The sequence below is a fragment of the Pollicipes pollicipes genome, unplaced genomic scaffold, assembly GCF_011947565.3.
Source record: "Pollicipes pollicipes isolate AB1234 unplaced genomic scaffold, Ppol_2.1 Scaffold_7231;HRSCAF=8579_pilon_pilon_pilon, whole genome shotgun sequence".
In the NCBI taxonomy this organism is placed as follows: Eukaryota; Metazoa; Arthropoda; class Thecostraca; order Pollicipedomorpha; family Pollicipedidae; genus Pollicipes; species Pollicipes pollicipes.
The window spans coordinates 5821749-5837499 of record NW_023597034.1 but is presented as its reverse complement, the minus strand read 5'-3'; the positions used below and the strand labels follow the sequence as shown (position 1 = coordinate 5837499).

At 60.6% G+C, this 15751-nt stretch overlaps 1 protein-coding gene across 1 annotated transcript in view; it reads left to right on the top strand.

Moving 5' to 3' along the window:
• LOC119109302 (uncharacterized) overlaps positions 1 to 15211 on the top strand; it is a 52432-nt gene extending 37221 nt beyond the window's left edge. The window contains exon 11 of the mRNA XM_037232898.1: positions 15173 to 15211. Coding sequence (XP_037088793.1) covers positions 15173 to 15211 — 39 coding nt within the window. The remainder of the gene's footprint in view (positions 1 to 15172) is intronic.
• Positions 15212 to 15751: the final 540 nt, after the last annotated feature.

Here is a 15751-nt window from a genome sequence, read left to right as displayed (position 1 = left end):
ACGGTGACCTGGGGGTATGGGACGGGCGACCGAGGCCGGGTCGCACCGGCCGCCGGCCGCCCGTGCTCCCTACGGTGACCTGGGGGTGTGGGACGGGCGACCGAGGCCGGGTCGCGCCGGTCGCCGGCCGCCCGTGCTCCCTACGGTGACCTGGGGGTGCGGGACGGGCGACCGAGGCCGGGTCGCGCCGGCAGCCGTCGTCCGGTGTTGCGTAAGGCCGGTCCCAGATGGCGCCGGGGAGATCGGAGGTTACGCCACGTCCGCCAGCCATGCCCTCTCGTCTCCCGCCAGCCCTGGAACGGCGCGCTGGGTAGGCCGCATTTAATGATGGAAACTCCAATGTGTTCGTTTGGTCTACGTGCAGTGTACTGGTCATGTTCTGAGGTCAAAATATCGAGCTTATAACGGCGCAGTTTAGGTCTGAGTCAGGCGGAGCTTAGACTTAATTCCGGATGAATGAACTTTTTGAACTTGAGCTCACGTGAATCGACTTATATTACAGCTGATTCGGACTCCGGCACGGGCTCAATTTCAAGAGAACAGCGCGTTTGAACTGACACTCAGACCTAAACCAAAACAAGCGTGATTCAGGCTCGAGCATAGTTTCAGGAGTCCTTAGGCTCGAAATCGTCCTTCGACTGAAGCGAATGGGATGAATGTTACAGACAGCTAGGCTTGTGGAATATGAACAGATATTTCCGCATCGAATGGCCGAGGCTGTCAGTTCGGGCGAATCGGGATGGGTTCGGTGTTTCCAGTTGGACTTGATAAGCTCCACATTGTCGGGGTCTTGCCGCGTAGGGTATGTCCAGGTTTGGCACTGGCTTAGCCCTTTGCATGGATCAGTCATTCAGAGATAACAGTTCAGGTGCCCAGCTAGGCGCCAGATTGGGTCACATAAGAGGATAAGTTAATGCCGGCTTGCGTTAGGCTTACAACTCATTATGCGTTTTATCCTTGAGATTCTGGATGTCCTGATGATGTCATGCGAGCACTTTCCTCGCTCCGTATAATCCCTAACGAATGGATTTTGACTCAAGACGTTGGCACCCAGATTTGTGCTCGTACTCAGCATTCAGGGCACTGAGACCGAATGCTGTGAAAGCGAATAGACTCGGGCCCGGACCAAGGGTCTCAGAACCTGGACCCGGGATCCAGACTCAGGGCAGGCGAACATTCAAGACTCTAGCTCAGACTCAAAGTGCTAGGACTGGGTTTGCACAAGAACCAGAGTTTTTACCCTGAACCACGTCTGCTGAGGACTGCGGTCTTCAGCATTGTGGCGACACTCGATGATGGCTGGATGACACGGGCCGTTAATAGTCGACTTGTCACCTAATGACGACACCGAAATTGGAGGGAGAAAGTGGCGAACGTGACCCGTTTTGCCCGATCATCATTATAACATCCAGTTCGTCCCTGCGGCCTGCGTCTATCCTCGGGCGTTGGTCCTGTCCCAATGGTGGGCGCCCTCTCCGACCCGAAGCGGCATGCTCGCACGGGACTACCGCAATGCCCACGTCACTTACGGACATGCCGTCAACTGGTTTTGACAGGCACTAGAGACCTAAAAACCAGCACTGCACAGCACATGGCCTTGCTGTGGCCTCAGTGCAGCCCGGGGCAATGGTTGTGAGGTCGGGACGCGCGCTCTGGCGGCGCCGCCGCATCGTCCAGCCGACCTCCGCCGCTTCCCAGAAGGTGGCGGCCCGGCGCGCCGCCCGCTCCGGTCTGAGGCGTCGGTGACCTTGGCGTTGTGGTCCTGATTTCTGGGTCAACCGGCAGTCATTAGTGTGTGTCCGTATCTGCCAGAGGAGCGGCGGGTCACGGCCCACGTGCGGCAGACGGGCGCGGCTCGCTGTCTGGAGTGGCGCCGGATCCAGTACTGTCCACACCTCCGGCCCCGCTTTAGGCTCCGTCTCGCTGTCTGTCTATCCGGATACTGCCAGATTGTTGTACATTCACCAGCTGGCATCAGTCCAGCTTATACTCAGATCCTATGCACAGCCCGTCCCACTCACACATGGCTACTGTCGAGATCCAGTCCCGCCCTCACTCGGCTACTGTCCAGGCCCAGTCCCGCCCACATTCTGCTGCTGTCAGGGCCCAGTCCCGCCCTCCCTCGGCTGCTGTCCAGGCCCAGTCCCGCCCTCACTCGGCTACTGTCAAGGCCCAGTCCCGCCCTCCCTCGGCTGCTGTCAAGGCCCAGTCCCGCCCTCACTCGGCTACTGTCCAGGCCCAGTCCGCCCACACTCGGCTACTGTCCAGGCCCAGTCCCGCCCACACTCTGCTGCTGTCAAGGCCCAGTCCCGCCCATCACTCGGCTACTGTCAAGGCCCAGTTCCCGCCCACACTCGGCTACTGTCCAGGCCCAGTCCCGCTCACACTTGGCTTCTGTTCAGATCCAGTTCCGCCCACACTCAGCTACCGTCCAGGCCCAGTCCCGCTCACACTTGGCTTCTGTTCAAATCCAGTCCCGCCCTCACTCGGCTACTGTCCAGGTCCAGTCCAGCCACACTTGGCTGCTGTTCAGACCCAGTCCCTGTCCAGTTACTGTTCAGATCCTGTCCAGCCCACACATGGCTACCGTTCATCCCCAGTCCAATGTTTACCCGGCTCGTAACCAGCTTCCGTCCAGCCCAAGCTCGGCTGCTGTCCAGAATCCAGATCCAGTCCAACTCACACTCGACTCCTGTCCAGATCCGGTCCGTCTTCTGTTCTTCCCCAGTCCACAATTGTACAGTTCATGCCTGGCCGCTGCCAGAAGTTTGTCCACCTTCTGCCCAGCTCCTGTCCAGCTCCCGCCCAGGTCCTGGCCGACTCCCGTCTCGACCCTGGCGTCCCGCAGCGGCGCGCTGAGAATGACGCAACTGCCCGGGCGCCACACGGACATGGCGTGGTGCGGCGCGGTCGCGGCGCGGAGGTGCCGGTCTTCAGTTACTGTCACGAAACAGCGCCCAGGCCCCCGTGACTCACGGATGGCCCGTGATCTTTGGCCAGGGGGTGCTCCGGCGGCCCCTGCGGCCTGGAGACTCAACAGGTGGCTCGTGGGTTAAGCAGCGGAACAGCTGCTGATGGCACTTAAGTGATAATGCACGTTTCTTGCGTCCCGATCTAACGAGCTACTGAGTTATCGAATTGCTCGGATTTGTGTAGCTAAGTCCCAGGATCTTTTAAATGAGCACGGAGACTTCCAGAACTCGAACATGAAGCGCGCAAATTTTGAACGCGGTGGTTTTGCGTACTCACAGCTCCACTGTCAGAGTTTGAATGTTCGCGCTTGCGCACTCCAACAGCGGCCACCCACCAGCACCCAAAGATAAGTCGCTCATGTGTGTCTGCGTCTGCTCCTCCTGTCCATTCCCATTTGCCGTGGGCCGCCGCGCATCCGGCCGGTTGGGGGCCGCGCGGGTGTGACGCGTTCCGTATGGATACAGCGTTGGGTACAGCTGCTGCTGCGTCATGTCCGGCCCGTGCGCCGGTGTGCCGATCCACAGATCTCTGTTTCAAGCCGTGTATGCTGAGGCCCTGTGCACATCGGTCTGTACACATAAAAACGAATGAATTGGATACTGATGTAAGGAAAGCTTTGGTGGGTAACAGGTGGTGTGTAGTACGGCGTCACAGGCGTCCTCGAAAGCCGTTGGGTTTTTCTGCTGCCATGAACGAATAGTCATGCGGTGCGAGCTGTAAATACCACACCCTCTCCATTATCAGCCACAGTATGCGCAACGCGACGGTCACGTGACGCGATCAACGCCCTGCCCTTGACATTGGCGATAACTGCAGCGGGTAGCGTATTACGGCGACTGTCAGGCAGCAAGGGAGCTTGCCCATATCAGTAGTGTCATGCACTGGCAACGCGGTTTCAATGCACGGGGTCAGCGATGGCCCAGGCCGTGGCGGTGGTCGACCGCCCCAGAACTGTGCCTCCGTAAGGGACGCGCGGTGGCGTGATGTCACGGCGTGTTTGGTCACTGAAGTGTTGCAGGGGTGACGTCACACCTCAGTGACGTCACGCAGCAGTGTACGACGGCCGCGGAGACGGCCGAGCCGGCGGCGGCGCCGGACCGGGCCGGGTCTGAGGCGGGGGTGGCCAGCCGGCTGGAACAATGGCTGGCGGCGCGCACGACATCACCATTGTGATCGCGTCACGTGATTAACACGCCACGTCCACCGATCGGAATACGACACACGCGTTGGAGTGGCACCCGTTCATGAAGCGCGGGCTGGTACCTCTGCAGGGGCAGAACGGGTACGAACATTACTCTGCTCTGTTCAGAAACGCATTTTTTACTTCATGGAATATTTACTTCTTTCTTACTGCCATATCTGATATTTTCTCGTTGAATCTCGCCGCACCCCCGCCGGTACCCTAATATCCTAGTACGCAGATGCCTCAAGCCCAGGACGGCTTCGACAGTACCCTGTCTGCGCCTGCCGGGTGTTCAGCACGAGGGCGCTGATCCGGCGGGCTCCCCTCCGCCGCGGCGCTCACAGCAGCCGGGCGGCCGCCCTCCGCCGCGGCCGGCTCCATCCCACACGTTTCACAACGGCTGATAACCTAATGGCCGGCTCTCGTCGCGCCCCGTTGTTTCCCATAATTTAGTATTCGATCTTGCCGGTGCAGTCAGCCAGTCCAATCGCCGATTGTGCAGCTGACATGGCGGACAGGTCCAAATCATTTACATCAGCCGATGAACGCTGCCGATCCGCACGTTTAGAGCTCGGTGCCGTCCCAGGCCGCCAGGTCTCCACGGGTATCAGTACGCGTCGAAAAGGACCTAACTCCCCCAGGGCCATAACCTGTCCGCCAGACGCTTCAAATGTCGGCCGATTTCGTCTGTCGGCCGCGCGGTCTGCATACCAAGTCGGCTGACGCGGCGCTGTCGCTGGGTGGACCGCGCCGCCCGGCACCGTTCGCTCCCTTGACGCGCGGCGCCCCGGCGTCTGGCGAAGCCGTCCCCTCCCCTTGCAGTCTGACCGGGCCCTCATGCCAGGCACGGTCTTGGTGCGGGTCGCGGGGATAGCACGAAAGCCTAGCTTGTCTAGTGAAAGCCACGGCCGAAATTATGGCCGCGTAAAACAGATACTCTTGCCCAAAACGCTCCGAACGGAAACATTTGTATTCTCGCCGCGATGAGGCTGTAAATTAAAATGTGAAAGTCGGTTTTACGGGACTTGTTAGTTAACTCGGAGAGACCCCGTTGCACCTGGGTCGATGGCACCACGCTCGTTACGTGCTAAAGCTGAGACCTTGCAGAGAGGTCTCACAGATATCTGCCAGATGCCGAGAGAGAATGTCTGGCATCAGGTCCTCGTCGCCGTTGTCCGTCTCGTCAAACAGTAGCCTCTTTATGCCTTGACGGCACCATGTCTTCCATCGGCGCTTAGCAGCCTACGTCTGCAGCTGGTTGCCTCGCTCCGCGTGAATCTGGATCTCCCCCGCCTCCCGTCGGGCCTCCCGGGTGCCACCGGTGCCGTGACCCGGTGACCCGACCGTGTCGCGCCGCCGCCGCCCGGCGTCGGGGGTCGGCGCTGCGCGGCCTCGGCCCCCACCATTCATCACGGCCGCTTAGGCAACGGCAGCAGCTAACTGCCAGCGCGGCCGCGCAGTGCCCAGCCTCGGCTCGCGCGCGCTCGCGACGGATCGGGGCGCCGTCTGGATCGGGACGAGAGAGACCGGGACCCGCAAGCAGGGTGGCACGCGCGCTCCCTCCCACTGGTGTCACCAGCACAGTGCTGCCGGTGCCAGGAGCGATGGCGTCACTGCTCCCGTGTTCTGATTCGACATGGTCGTACTGGCAGCGGCGTGGAGTGTTGTCTGGCGGCGACGCCGGGTCGCGGCGACATCGTGACCCGCTGACGGGCTGTGGTGTGACCTCTCACCGCCGCCGAGCCCCGGCGCGGGTCTGCTCCCGGGGCGTGACGAGAGCCTCGCCACAGACAGCCCGTCGCCGCAGACGACCGCTGACAGCCCCCGCCGCCCGCCGAGTTCGGCGCAGACTGGGCGCTGTGTGCAATGTACAGCCGCCGGAGCCGCCTTCCTGCTGACGGGAGGAAGGAAAGCCGCGCAGGTACCTCGGGCAGTGGAAGATGCGCTGAGCGTGTGCGCGGCGGATGGCCGCTGTTACTGGCCGCCGGGGCCGCCGCCGCCCCGGTGAGGCGCGTGCGTGTCGGTATTCCATCAGGTCGGATTAGTGCCGCCGTCCGCCTCCGCCCGCGCTCGGGGGAGACCTGCAGTGCGTCACGCCACACCGTCACAAGAAGCGCCGCCGAGCCGCGCAGGAGCCCGCGGTGGGGATGGAGAAGCGGGTGCTCGCGCCTGGACGTGCGTGACATGATTCGATTTAATCACGGTTATCAGTCACCGCGCGAAGTATTTGTGGGTTGTGCCACTGAAGGCTATACAGACTGCGTCGGTCGTTGAGGTGGCGCTGGCGGCGCCTGCCGTTTTCCAAAGCCCCGGAGTGTCGACCCAGCCACCTGACCTCTGACGATTGGTGACCCGTGACGGTCGGTTTATCCATTCAGGCTGATGCATCATCTTTTTGGAGCTTTCCCCGCCACTGGAAGCGATATGGCACAGGAGAGAAGAGGGTCGCACGTACAGACGATTGGAAAGGCCAGCCCGGTCATGGCAAGTAGTTTTCTAATCGCTGGCAAAAGAATGGCTGACGATAGGGTCGAACTCGGGGCTTGGAAGAGACCCCACGGCCTTTGAATGCCCCACGCCGTTAGGAGGCTGGCTCACAAAGTGGTACGGTGCCGAGGCTACAGATGCTGCACATGCGGCGTGTAACCTGCTATACCACGTGGGAACACCGGCAGAGGCGTCTGCTGGACGCTTGTGATAATCGTCCTGTCGCCACACCGCGCTCTCCCTGACAGCCAGCCTGCCCATTTCCGTCCGGGCTGCCCAGCCAGTCTGCCCATCTCCGTCAGGGCTGCCCAGCCAGCCTGCCCATATCCGTCGGGACTGTTCAGCCAGTCTGCCCATCTCCGTCGGGACTGTTCAGCCAGTCTGCCCATCTCCGTCGGGGCTGCCCAGCCAGTCTGCCCATCTCCGTCGGGACTGTTCAGCCAGTCTGCCCATCTCCGTCTGGACTGCCCAGCCAGCCTGCCCATATCCGTCGGGACTGTTCAGCCAGTCTGCCCATCTCCGTCGGGACTGTTCAGCCAGTCTGCCCATCTCCGTCGGGACTGTTCAGCCAGTCTGCCCATCTCCGTCGGGGCTGCCTAGTTGGTGATTGGACCGTCTCCGGCCCGTGCTCTCGGCCAAACTGTCTCCGGCCCGAGCCGACTGCACCTGGCCGAAGGTGCGGCCGGGGTGCACCAGACACGGGGCGCGGCCGCCTCCTGTTGACCGGCCCACATCCGGGGTTGCCGCCACCCGGGGCGGGGCCGGGCCGGGCCGGTTCGCCGGGTGCGCTCGAGCCGCCAGTCGTCGGTCTCAAGCTCCACATCCGGCGCCTGAAGCTGGACGTGCCGCGCTGAAGCTCTCGGCGTCGGGTGCCGGCCGCCGCGGGCACCGTGGTCGGCTCCAGACACCGGTGGGCGCCGGGGCGGCTGATTGAGGCGTGTTTCGGCCTCTCGTCGGAGCGAGTGCAGCGCTGCCAGTATCTTCTCCTGGGCACGTGGCTCGCTTGTGATCACGTGGCTCCTCGGTGAGATGTGCTGGCTGTCGGGCCACTGGGTCAGCCGCGCGATCGGTTCGTGTGATTACACCGGGGATCTGAGTCTGACCGCTCGGCCCGCCGCCTGATCACCGACCTCGCCGGTCGGCGCCTGGCACTGACCCGCCGTCATGACGGCCGACCTGCCGTGACAGGCAGGTGGCCAGCCGGCCGGCCGGCCGATCAGCATGCACCTGACGCCGGGCTCGCCGCCCGCCCCGCCACAGACGTGAGGGAGCGGCCGCCGGCCGGGGCGGCGCTCCACCAGATGGTGTCGGCCGTCGCGTGACGGGGCGCGTTCGGCCCGACGCGACGCCTGGTCACCGCCGCCGGGCCGCCGGGGAGGGGCAGGTCGGGTCGCGGCCGGGCGGCGGATGCTGGTGTCGGATGGAGTAAACCGGCGTTAGATCGGCACTTTTATCACCAGACGCATTACCTCAGTGGGCAGTGGCATCGTCGGAAGCCATTAGCTTGTGCCAGAGCTGCCCGCCCGGCGCTGGGCAGGGAGTGTTGTTACCCGACTCCAGGTGCATGCATCGGCGTTAGGTTTGAGACGTCGGCGCTGTAACACGGGAGCGTGCAGCAGCCGGTCCGCGGGCCCGTTATCATGCAGCGCGGCTCATGTGAAGCACCAGGAGGTGTCAGGAGCCGCGGCTGGGGCGGTTGCTCGTCTCGGCGGGCGTCGCAGCGGAGCGTCGTGTCCCGATGCTGAGACGCGGGGCGTCCGTCTGACGGGCTCGTAACCAATCTGAAGGATCGCGCGGGGTCACCCGACCGAAAACGGTACCCGTTGTAACGCGTGTGCAGGTCTGCTTCTGCGAGCTCGTGGTGACGTCACGCCATCTTCCCACCGACGCACCTTCCATGCCTCCGCCCTGGAGTCATCCACCTATCTATGTACCAGCGCTCGGCTTGGCAGCGGCATTGGGCTCCAGCATTGTTCCGATTGCCTTTGCTGGAATGTGGCGTGCAGTTAAGGATGCCGGGGATGCTATCGTCTTCCACATTGTTGTGGCAAGTGCCATGGATTTTTATCGCTTGGGCTGACGGGTCACAATGATATATGGTGCATGTTTTCGACTTGACTGGAGGAATGCATCCAAAAAGCTGCAGAGAGATAGCTGACATTCGTGGCATGTGCAGCCTCATGCCTGTGTGAAATTGGTGCCGTGTATAGTGGGGCAGTGTTACATCAATGCCCTCCTCCCCAGGCTTCATCAAAAGTAGCCGGTTTATAGCGGATGCACGCAATATGCGTGTGCATATGTACTGATGCGATAGCCGATTGACCAGCTCCGGCGAGTTTTTGTTCGTGCGATCTCTTCCGTCACGCCTTAGGCCCGTTTTATATATCATTGTTGCCTTTGCTTATACTGTATCTTTATATTTCGTTCACCCCGGCTTTGGAGATGAACTTGATTCGCGTTGCTCACTGCAGCTTTTTGTAACGCCTATCGTTATGGCACAGTCTAAGCTTACGATCGGGCTAGACAAACCAACCTTAATTGGAAGGACAGATCGAAAGTGCTGAGGCTTCTCGTAAATCAGTGAGGTGATCAACCTCTTGCGTTCACTTTATAGCCAGCGGATGCTCTTCGCAAAGGGAGTGTTCCGCATTTGTATGGGGTTTTGAACTGAGATAGCCATCTTGAAGATCATTCTGTGCAGTTCACAGCCCTGCCAGTCTCATTAAAATATAAAACCATTTACTTTTTAGCTACATCCCCGCGAAGATGTGCAGACTATTCTGCGAAGGCTTTTTTGAGGCCATTCAGGCATGACGCCAGCGCCATTCAAATCCTGCCACGCCACAGACCGTGCAGCGGTCCAGACCAAGAAGAATGTATGATCGCGCCGCTCAAACCTGTCGTCTGTGAGCACGAGTTATAGATATGGTGCGCGTCAATTGGCATTCCATCTATGTTGAGCCAGCTGTGCAAGTTTCCATCACGAAGCACGTTTTGTCCTCAATCATGTAAGAAGTTGGACATACTAGCGAGCATTTCAGCATCGCCACTGCCATCTCTGGCCGAGCTGAAGTGCTACGTGTGAGTGCTGGGGTGGCAATTTTGCACAGCTTGTTTGACAGCACTTCAATGTCACACAAACTCTCCATGATGTAACCAGGCAAAGAGGTATTGAGGAGCATATTCACTGAGAAGAGAACCTGTGTTGTATAGGGCATTCATTTCCCCTTAAAAGCATGCCAGTTATTATCAGCGAGCCCCTTTCATCAAATATGATGCTTGCCTCAATATCTTCAACTGCAGAACGCTCATACATTAATAATGCCAGCTCGCCGCGCGCGCTCCGCAGCATCGTTGGTTGCCGTCTGCCAGCCACACCGGCTGCTGCCGCCCGCCGCCCACGCTGGCTGCAGATCGCCGTGCATTGTTCCTCAAAAACCGCCTCTGCTCTGAGACGGGAAAAGCTAGAAACACATTTTGATGTCAAAACATGCGTAATGTTTGCCCCATAAGCTACTGAAAGTTTGGTCGCGATTGCACAACATGCCGGAGAGGTATCTTGAAAAAACCTAAGGGGGAAGGGGAGGGGGTGGTGCAACAGCTCCCGAGCAGGGGAGGGTGAACAGTCTAAACAACTTCGATGACTTCATTTACTGAGGAGCCTGCACTGTGAGCTGCTCACGACTGGCCCTGTTTATACGGTATCTTGATCTTGCATGCAGATAGAGATCGTTAGAGGTGGTGGCAGGTCAAGACATTTTCCTCGACAGTTCAACATCTTTATCATTTTCGCAAACCTTGAGCTCATATCTAGAAATTAGGGTTGTGGTGGGGAAGCATCATAGCACTTCAATATGTCAGCGCGGCTTGATGTGCTATCATCGCACTCAATTTAGTCCGGTCTCGTCGTCGCTGATGTCGCAGTCGCTGATGCTAAAGGCTGTCAGGCCACGGCGGATTGCAACTCGACCGGTGCACACTTCGAGCCCTATCCAAACCACATCCTTAATCCATTGCCGTGTTCTGAGGTTGACCGTTATAAATGCACCGACCGCTGCATCCAGGCGCCACCCGCCCCCGGTGCTGGGCCGCACCCGACCGCCGCAGCCAGGCTGCAGCCGGCGGCAGAACCCGACAGACTGTGTCCTGCCGTCGTTGTCTAGCAGTGTCCGACCGCCGCAGCCAGGCTGCAGCCGGCGGCGGAAGCCGTCAGACTGTGTCCTGCCGTCGCTGTCTAGCAGTGCCCGCCCGCCGCGGCCGTGTCGTGCCCGGACTGCTTGTGACCGGAGAGGCAGCCGGCGGCCGGGGCTGTGCCGTATTTGGCCGGGTGTCGTCCGGCCGGCGGCCCGCAAGGCCTTATATGGCAACCTACCGGCGGAGACCATTAGGAGGGCTCCCTCACCACTCCCTCACCGCTGCGCGCGGGGAAGGTTGCCACACAGAGGTAGCGAGGAACGGCACCCCCGCGGGGCAGACGCAGACCGTGCGTGAGCTGCTGCCACCGGAGGCCGCCGGTTTTTCTGGCCGGCTCCTGTCAGGGCTCGGAAAACCGCCAGACAAGCGGAAACGTTCCAATGAAACGCGAGACGGTCGCAGGCACAGCCGTGCCTTCCTGTGGTAACAGGCGTAGCTGGCGTTCATGTCCTGAGACGCGATGCGGAGCAAAGGAAGCTGAGTGGCCCGACGACAGCGGTGGTTCGGTGTTCTGTCACTTTTCGCGACAGCGGCGGTGAGGAGCTTCGGCCAGGGCTGATAAGCTCGATGCCCTTCGGTCGTCCCGGCCGGCCCCGTTCGCCATCCGGACTCCCGACCACGTTGCAGTTTGCGCCGGCCCGATGTCGAGCTGATTTCGCTGACGTCACCCGTCATTTTTGTTTGCGTTGCTGATAGCGCGGGAAGCTCGTGCAAAACCCATGAATCGCTGCCAACTGCTGACCATCTCAGGCGCTTTTTTTGTCGCATACTTTCGGCCCCAGATCGTCAGTGGCTTTTGTCTGCTTCGTGGGGTACCCAGCCAGTGGTGCTAACCTCCGTAGAAAACGCGTCTCTCCGACCGTCCCCTCTCAGTTTGAACTCACTTCACAATTTTTCTCGCATCACCCGCCGCTCCCCTTGTTCCCGTCTCAAGATCGTCTGCGGCACCTAGTCCTCGTGAATACCCGCTTTTGTCCTCTCAAATAGTTTGCCTTTTGTCTTTTCTCTGACATCATCTTTCGCGCCGATCCTCTTCCCCGGCATGAGCCGGAACTCCTGTCCTCTCCGAGCTCGCCTGTCGCCCCAGCCTTCGTCCCGAAGATCGTTTCTCTGCGGCCTTCCTCTGCGAGATCGTGCTTCGTTCATGTCTTCATCGGCCGTTTTCGCTCTCTCCGGGACGGCCGGTCGCGTCCACCCAGTCTGCTTTCCAGATGGCCTGTCGCCTCGTCCTCGTCGGGTTCTGGCGCCGTGCTCCCCACCCTCGTCCTCGTCGGGTTCTGGCGCCGTGCTCCCCACCCTCGTCCTCGTCGGGTTCTCGCGCCGTGCTCCCCACCCTCGTCCTCGTCGGGTTCTCGCGCCGTGCTCCCCACCCTCGTCCTCGTCGGGTTCTCGCGCCGTGCTCCCCACCTGGCCGGCGCCGCCGTCCGGCCGACCGACGGCGCCGGCCGGGTGGGCGGTCGCCCTGATGCGGCCGATAGCCGTGACGGACGAGCGCTCGTGGCGCGCGTGATACGGACCCGACGCGCCGTGTTTGTCGCGCCGCTTCACACGGCTCGCGGCCCCGAGTGGCGTGGATGGGCGGCGGCACGAGAGGGAAGCGGCGGCTAATGTGGCGCGCTGATGGACGCCGCCGGATGGACGATTATGGAAAGCGAGCGGCCGCTTGCTGCAGTCTGAATGCTCGAAATGGCGCTAAATGCGAGCGGTGGTCGGCGAGCCTGCCATCAGCTGTGATTTGTTGTGCCGGTGATTGGTGGCGCGCATGACGGGCGGTATTCGGCGCGAGGTCGGCCGGCGGTGCAGCGGCGGCCGTCAGCGGCTGCGTGCTCATTACTGGCGACGCTCGTCGCCAGCGAGGTGACCTCAGCCGGGCGGCGTGATCGCTCCCGACCGGCGCTATCGGTGATCCTCGTGAAGATATCGGGCGGGCGCCCAGTTAATGCGCCACAAGGCCAGACCGTGACCGCCGGTATGGCCCAGTGAGGCGTGATTTACTCAGGGGCTGTGTGCACGGCGTGGTCACGAGATGGCCACGGAGGCGTGATCAGTCGCTCCACGATACCCCGACGGTCACGACCGCTCTGGCGGTGTTGTGTCGGGCACGTACCGGCTTCAAACCAGGTCATGACAGGCAGGACAATGGCCAGCTAGTAGCAACGGGGCTATGTTGTTAAAGCGGCCGGTGTCCGCCACGCCGCCACGACTGTCGAAAGACACGGACAGCAGGGGCCGCCTGTCGGCACCTCGACCCGGCCTGATCCTGTCTTTTTCGTCGGTGGCGGCATACCTTGGGGTGCTCTCTGTGCTCTCTCTTTCTGCAGCAGCTGCGGCCGTGCCAGTCTGACCGCGTGGGCCGGCAGGGCCCGGTGCAGCCCGTCTGCTGCTGACCAGCCGTCGCCGTTGGTCGCCACGCCCGCGAGCTGACGTCCGTGAGCGGCTCGCGGACCTGGCGCGCGCCCTCGGACCGTGCGACTGCCGTCCTGCGCGGCGGCCTCTGCGGCGGCGGCGCCGGGTCCCGCCGCCGTCATCGAGTGTGACCTCGACGACAACGTGTCTGACGAAACGGCGTGGGACGGGCGCTCTGACCACCCATTCTCACGCCGTGGGCATGGTTGCGAGTCTCGCCACCTGCTAAGGTCCACCGAAGTTCTGGCCGCGCCACATGTGCTTCGACAGTTTTCGTAGATATAACAGTCCGTCTTTGCCCGATTACCTTTACTCTACCTTTGTCTTTGCCATGAATTTAGATTGTCCCGCCATAAATTTAGATTGTCCCCCACGATTGCTCGTGCATCACTAGCGGGGTGGGGGGGGGGGAGAGGGGGCGGAGGGGACTTGGCCGACGCTGGCCCACGATCCGCCCTCTTCCGGCCTGTGCTATGTGCAATTCTGGCCCGCACCGCTGTGCTTCGTACACCATCAACCTGCACTCGGCCCATTATGGTGCAGGTTGTCCTGAGCTCTGTGCTCCATGAGCTCCATGTGCTCCAACTGTGCTCCATCCATCGCGCCCGGCCCGATGATCCATCCGAGGCCTCTGCTGAGCCCGGGGTTCCATCCATGGCCTAAGCCCGGGCCGGTATTTCATACCTGGTTCGTGCTCAGTCCGGTTCTCAGCCGTCTGGCCGTTCGCGCCGACGGACCGTTGCCGGGCGGACGGGCCGCCGCCTCCGCCGCCGCCGCCGCTGCCGCTGCCGCTACCGCCGCCGCCAGGCTCGGGCCCGCCTCGGAGCCAGCTAACCGGTGCCACGGGCCGACTTACAGCGTGTCTCAGACGGGTCCGACACGCCGTGCGGTGACGAACGGGCCGCCGGTACGGGGGCGGAACACCGGCTGACCGGGAATACCACTGTCAGTGCGCGGCATCGTGTACGGCCAAGATGAATACATTTCTTGGCACGTGGTGACCATTTTTGCGCACGCTGCTGAACTAGCATGCATGGGGCAGGCTGTCTCATATATATATATATATATATATATATATATATATATATATATATATATATATATATATATATGATGCCTATTCTCACAAGCTCTAGGCAGTTTGACTGCTCACCTAAGTGCCGGCGTGGGAAGATTTCGCCGTTTGATTTATCGGTCTAACAGCAGGATATTGAGCTCAGCCTTTTTAACGACCGGTTTCATGTCAGTCTTCCAATGCTGAAGTCATCCCTTATGACAGTAGCATTGCTTCCTCAAGGAAAACTTGTGGACATGTCTCCAGTGGAACACCCTTGTACGTCATTTAAGGAAAGTGAAACATTCCGATCAGCTTCAGTTGTGCCCCGTGCGGAGGTCTATCCCAAACTGTCGTATAACATCCTGCATCGTAGCGCTGCTCGATTGATTGATTGATAATGATTACGAAACGTTGTTGAGCATGGCTTACTACAGTAAAGGCATCAGAGATTGGCATAACTGCCTAAATGCATTCTAATCATGCAGAATTCGTAATTATGAGAGCCACACAGCCCTCGTCACTGCCTTAACATATACTTTCAATAATAATAAGAATAAGAGCGGGGACTATTCTGTAGCCTTATTTGAGGCACAGAAGCGTACACCGATCCTGCTAGGCTACCACCGCTCGGTTGCGCGATTGGTCTGTGCGCGCACCGGTACTGGTGCGCGGTCTTTGATTCAAGCCTGACCTCGGCAAGCTCGTCCCAGACCGGCTGCCTGCCACGAGATGGCAGCAGCTGCGGAACGATCGCTCTGCCGCGGGACCAACGCTGCATCAACCAGCGCCCTCGGCGATCGCTTCACGGACATGGTCCGCATTTAAACATACCCTGCGAGCTGTGACCCTGTGACCCTGTGACCCGCTCCGAGGGCATGGGCTCGCCGTGGCTCACCGAGGCAGTCCTCTGACAACCGGGCCCGATGAATCGGAATAGGCCAGCTCTGTGCATCCGTGACACTGTGGGCATCCTGGCCGCAAGTGCTTGGTCAGGACTGTCTCGCTGGGGTGCCGAAAAAGGAAAAAAACCGCCATGTGTGGTGCACAGTGTATGTGTAAATGCAGAGAAGCCGAAAATGCCCAGGATGGAGCGCAAAAACGAATGTTAAAAAGTCCTTCTGAGCTCCGCAGTGCGGCTGTCCCGCCGCTCTGTCCTAGGAGGGTCGCTCCCGCTCGCTCCCACCGCTCTGTCCTAGGAGGGTCGCTCCCGCTCGCTCCCACCGCTCTGTCCTGGCAGGGTCGACCCCCTGTTCGCCGATGAGCCCACGTCGCGGCAAAGCCCCGTCCTGATTGACAGGGTAAGGTTACGTGCACGATGACGGTGACGCCGCGCTGAGGTTGCGCGCCGCGTCCCCTGGTGACCTGTGACGGTGTGACCCGTGACCTGGTAATGACCTGTGACGGAATGACTGGTTCGGATCGTGGACGAAACGGCCGAGGGCCGACCGTCC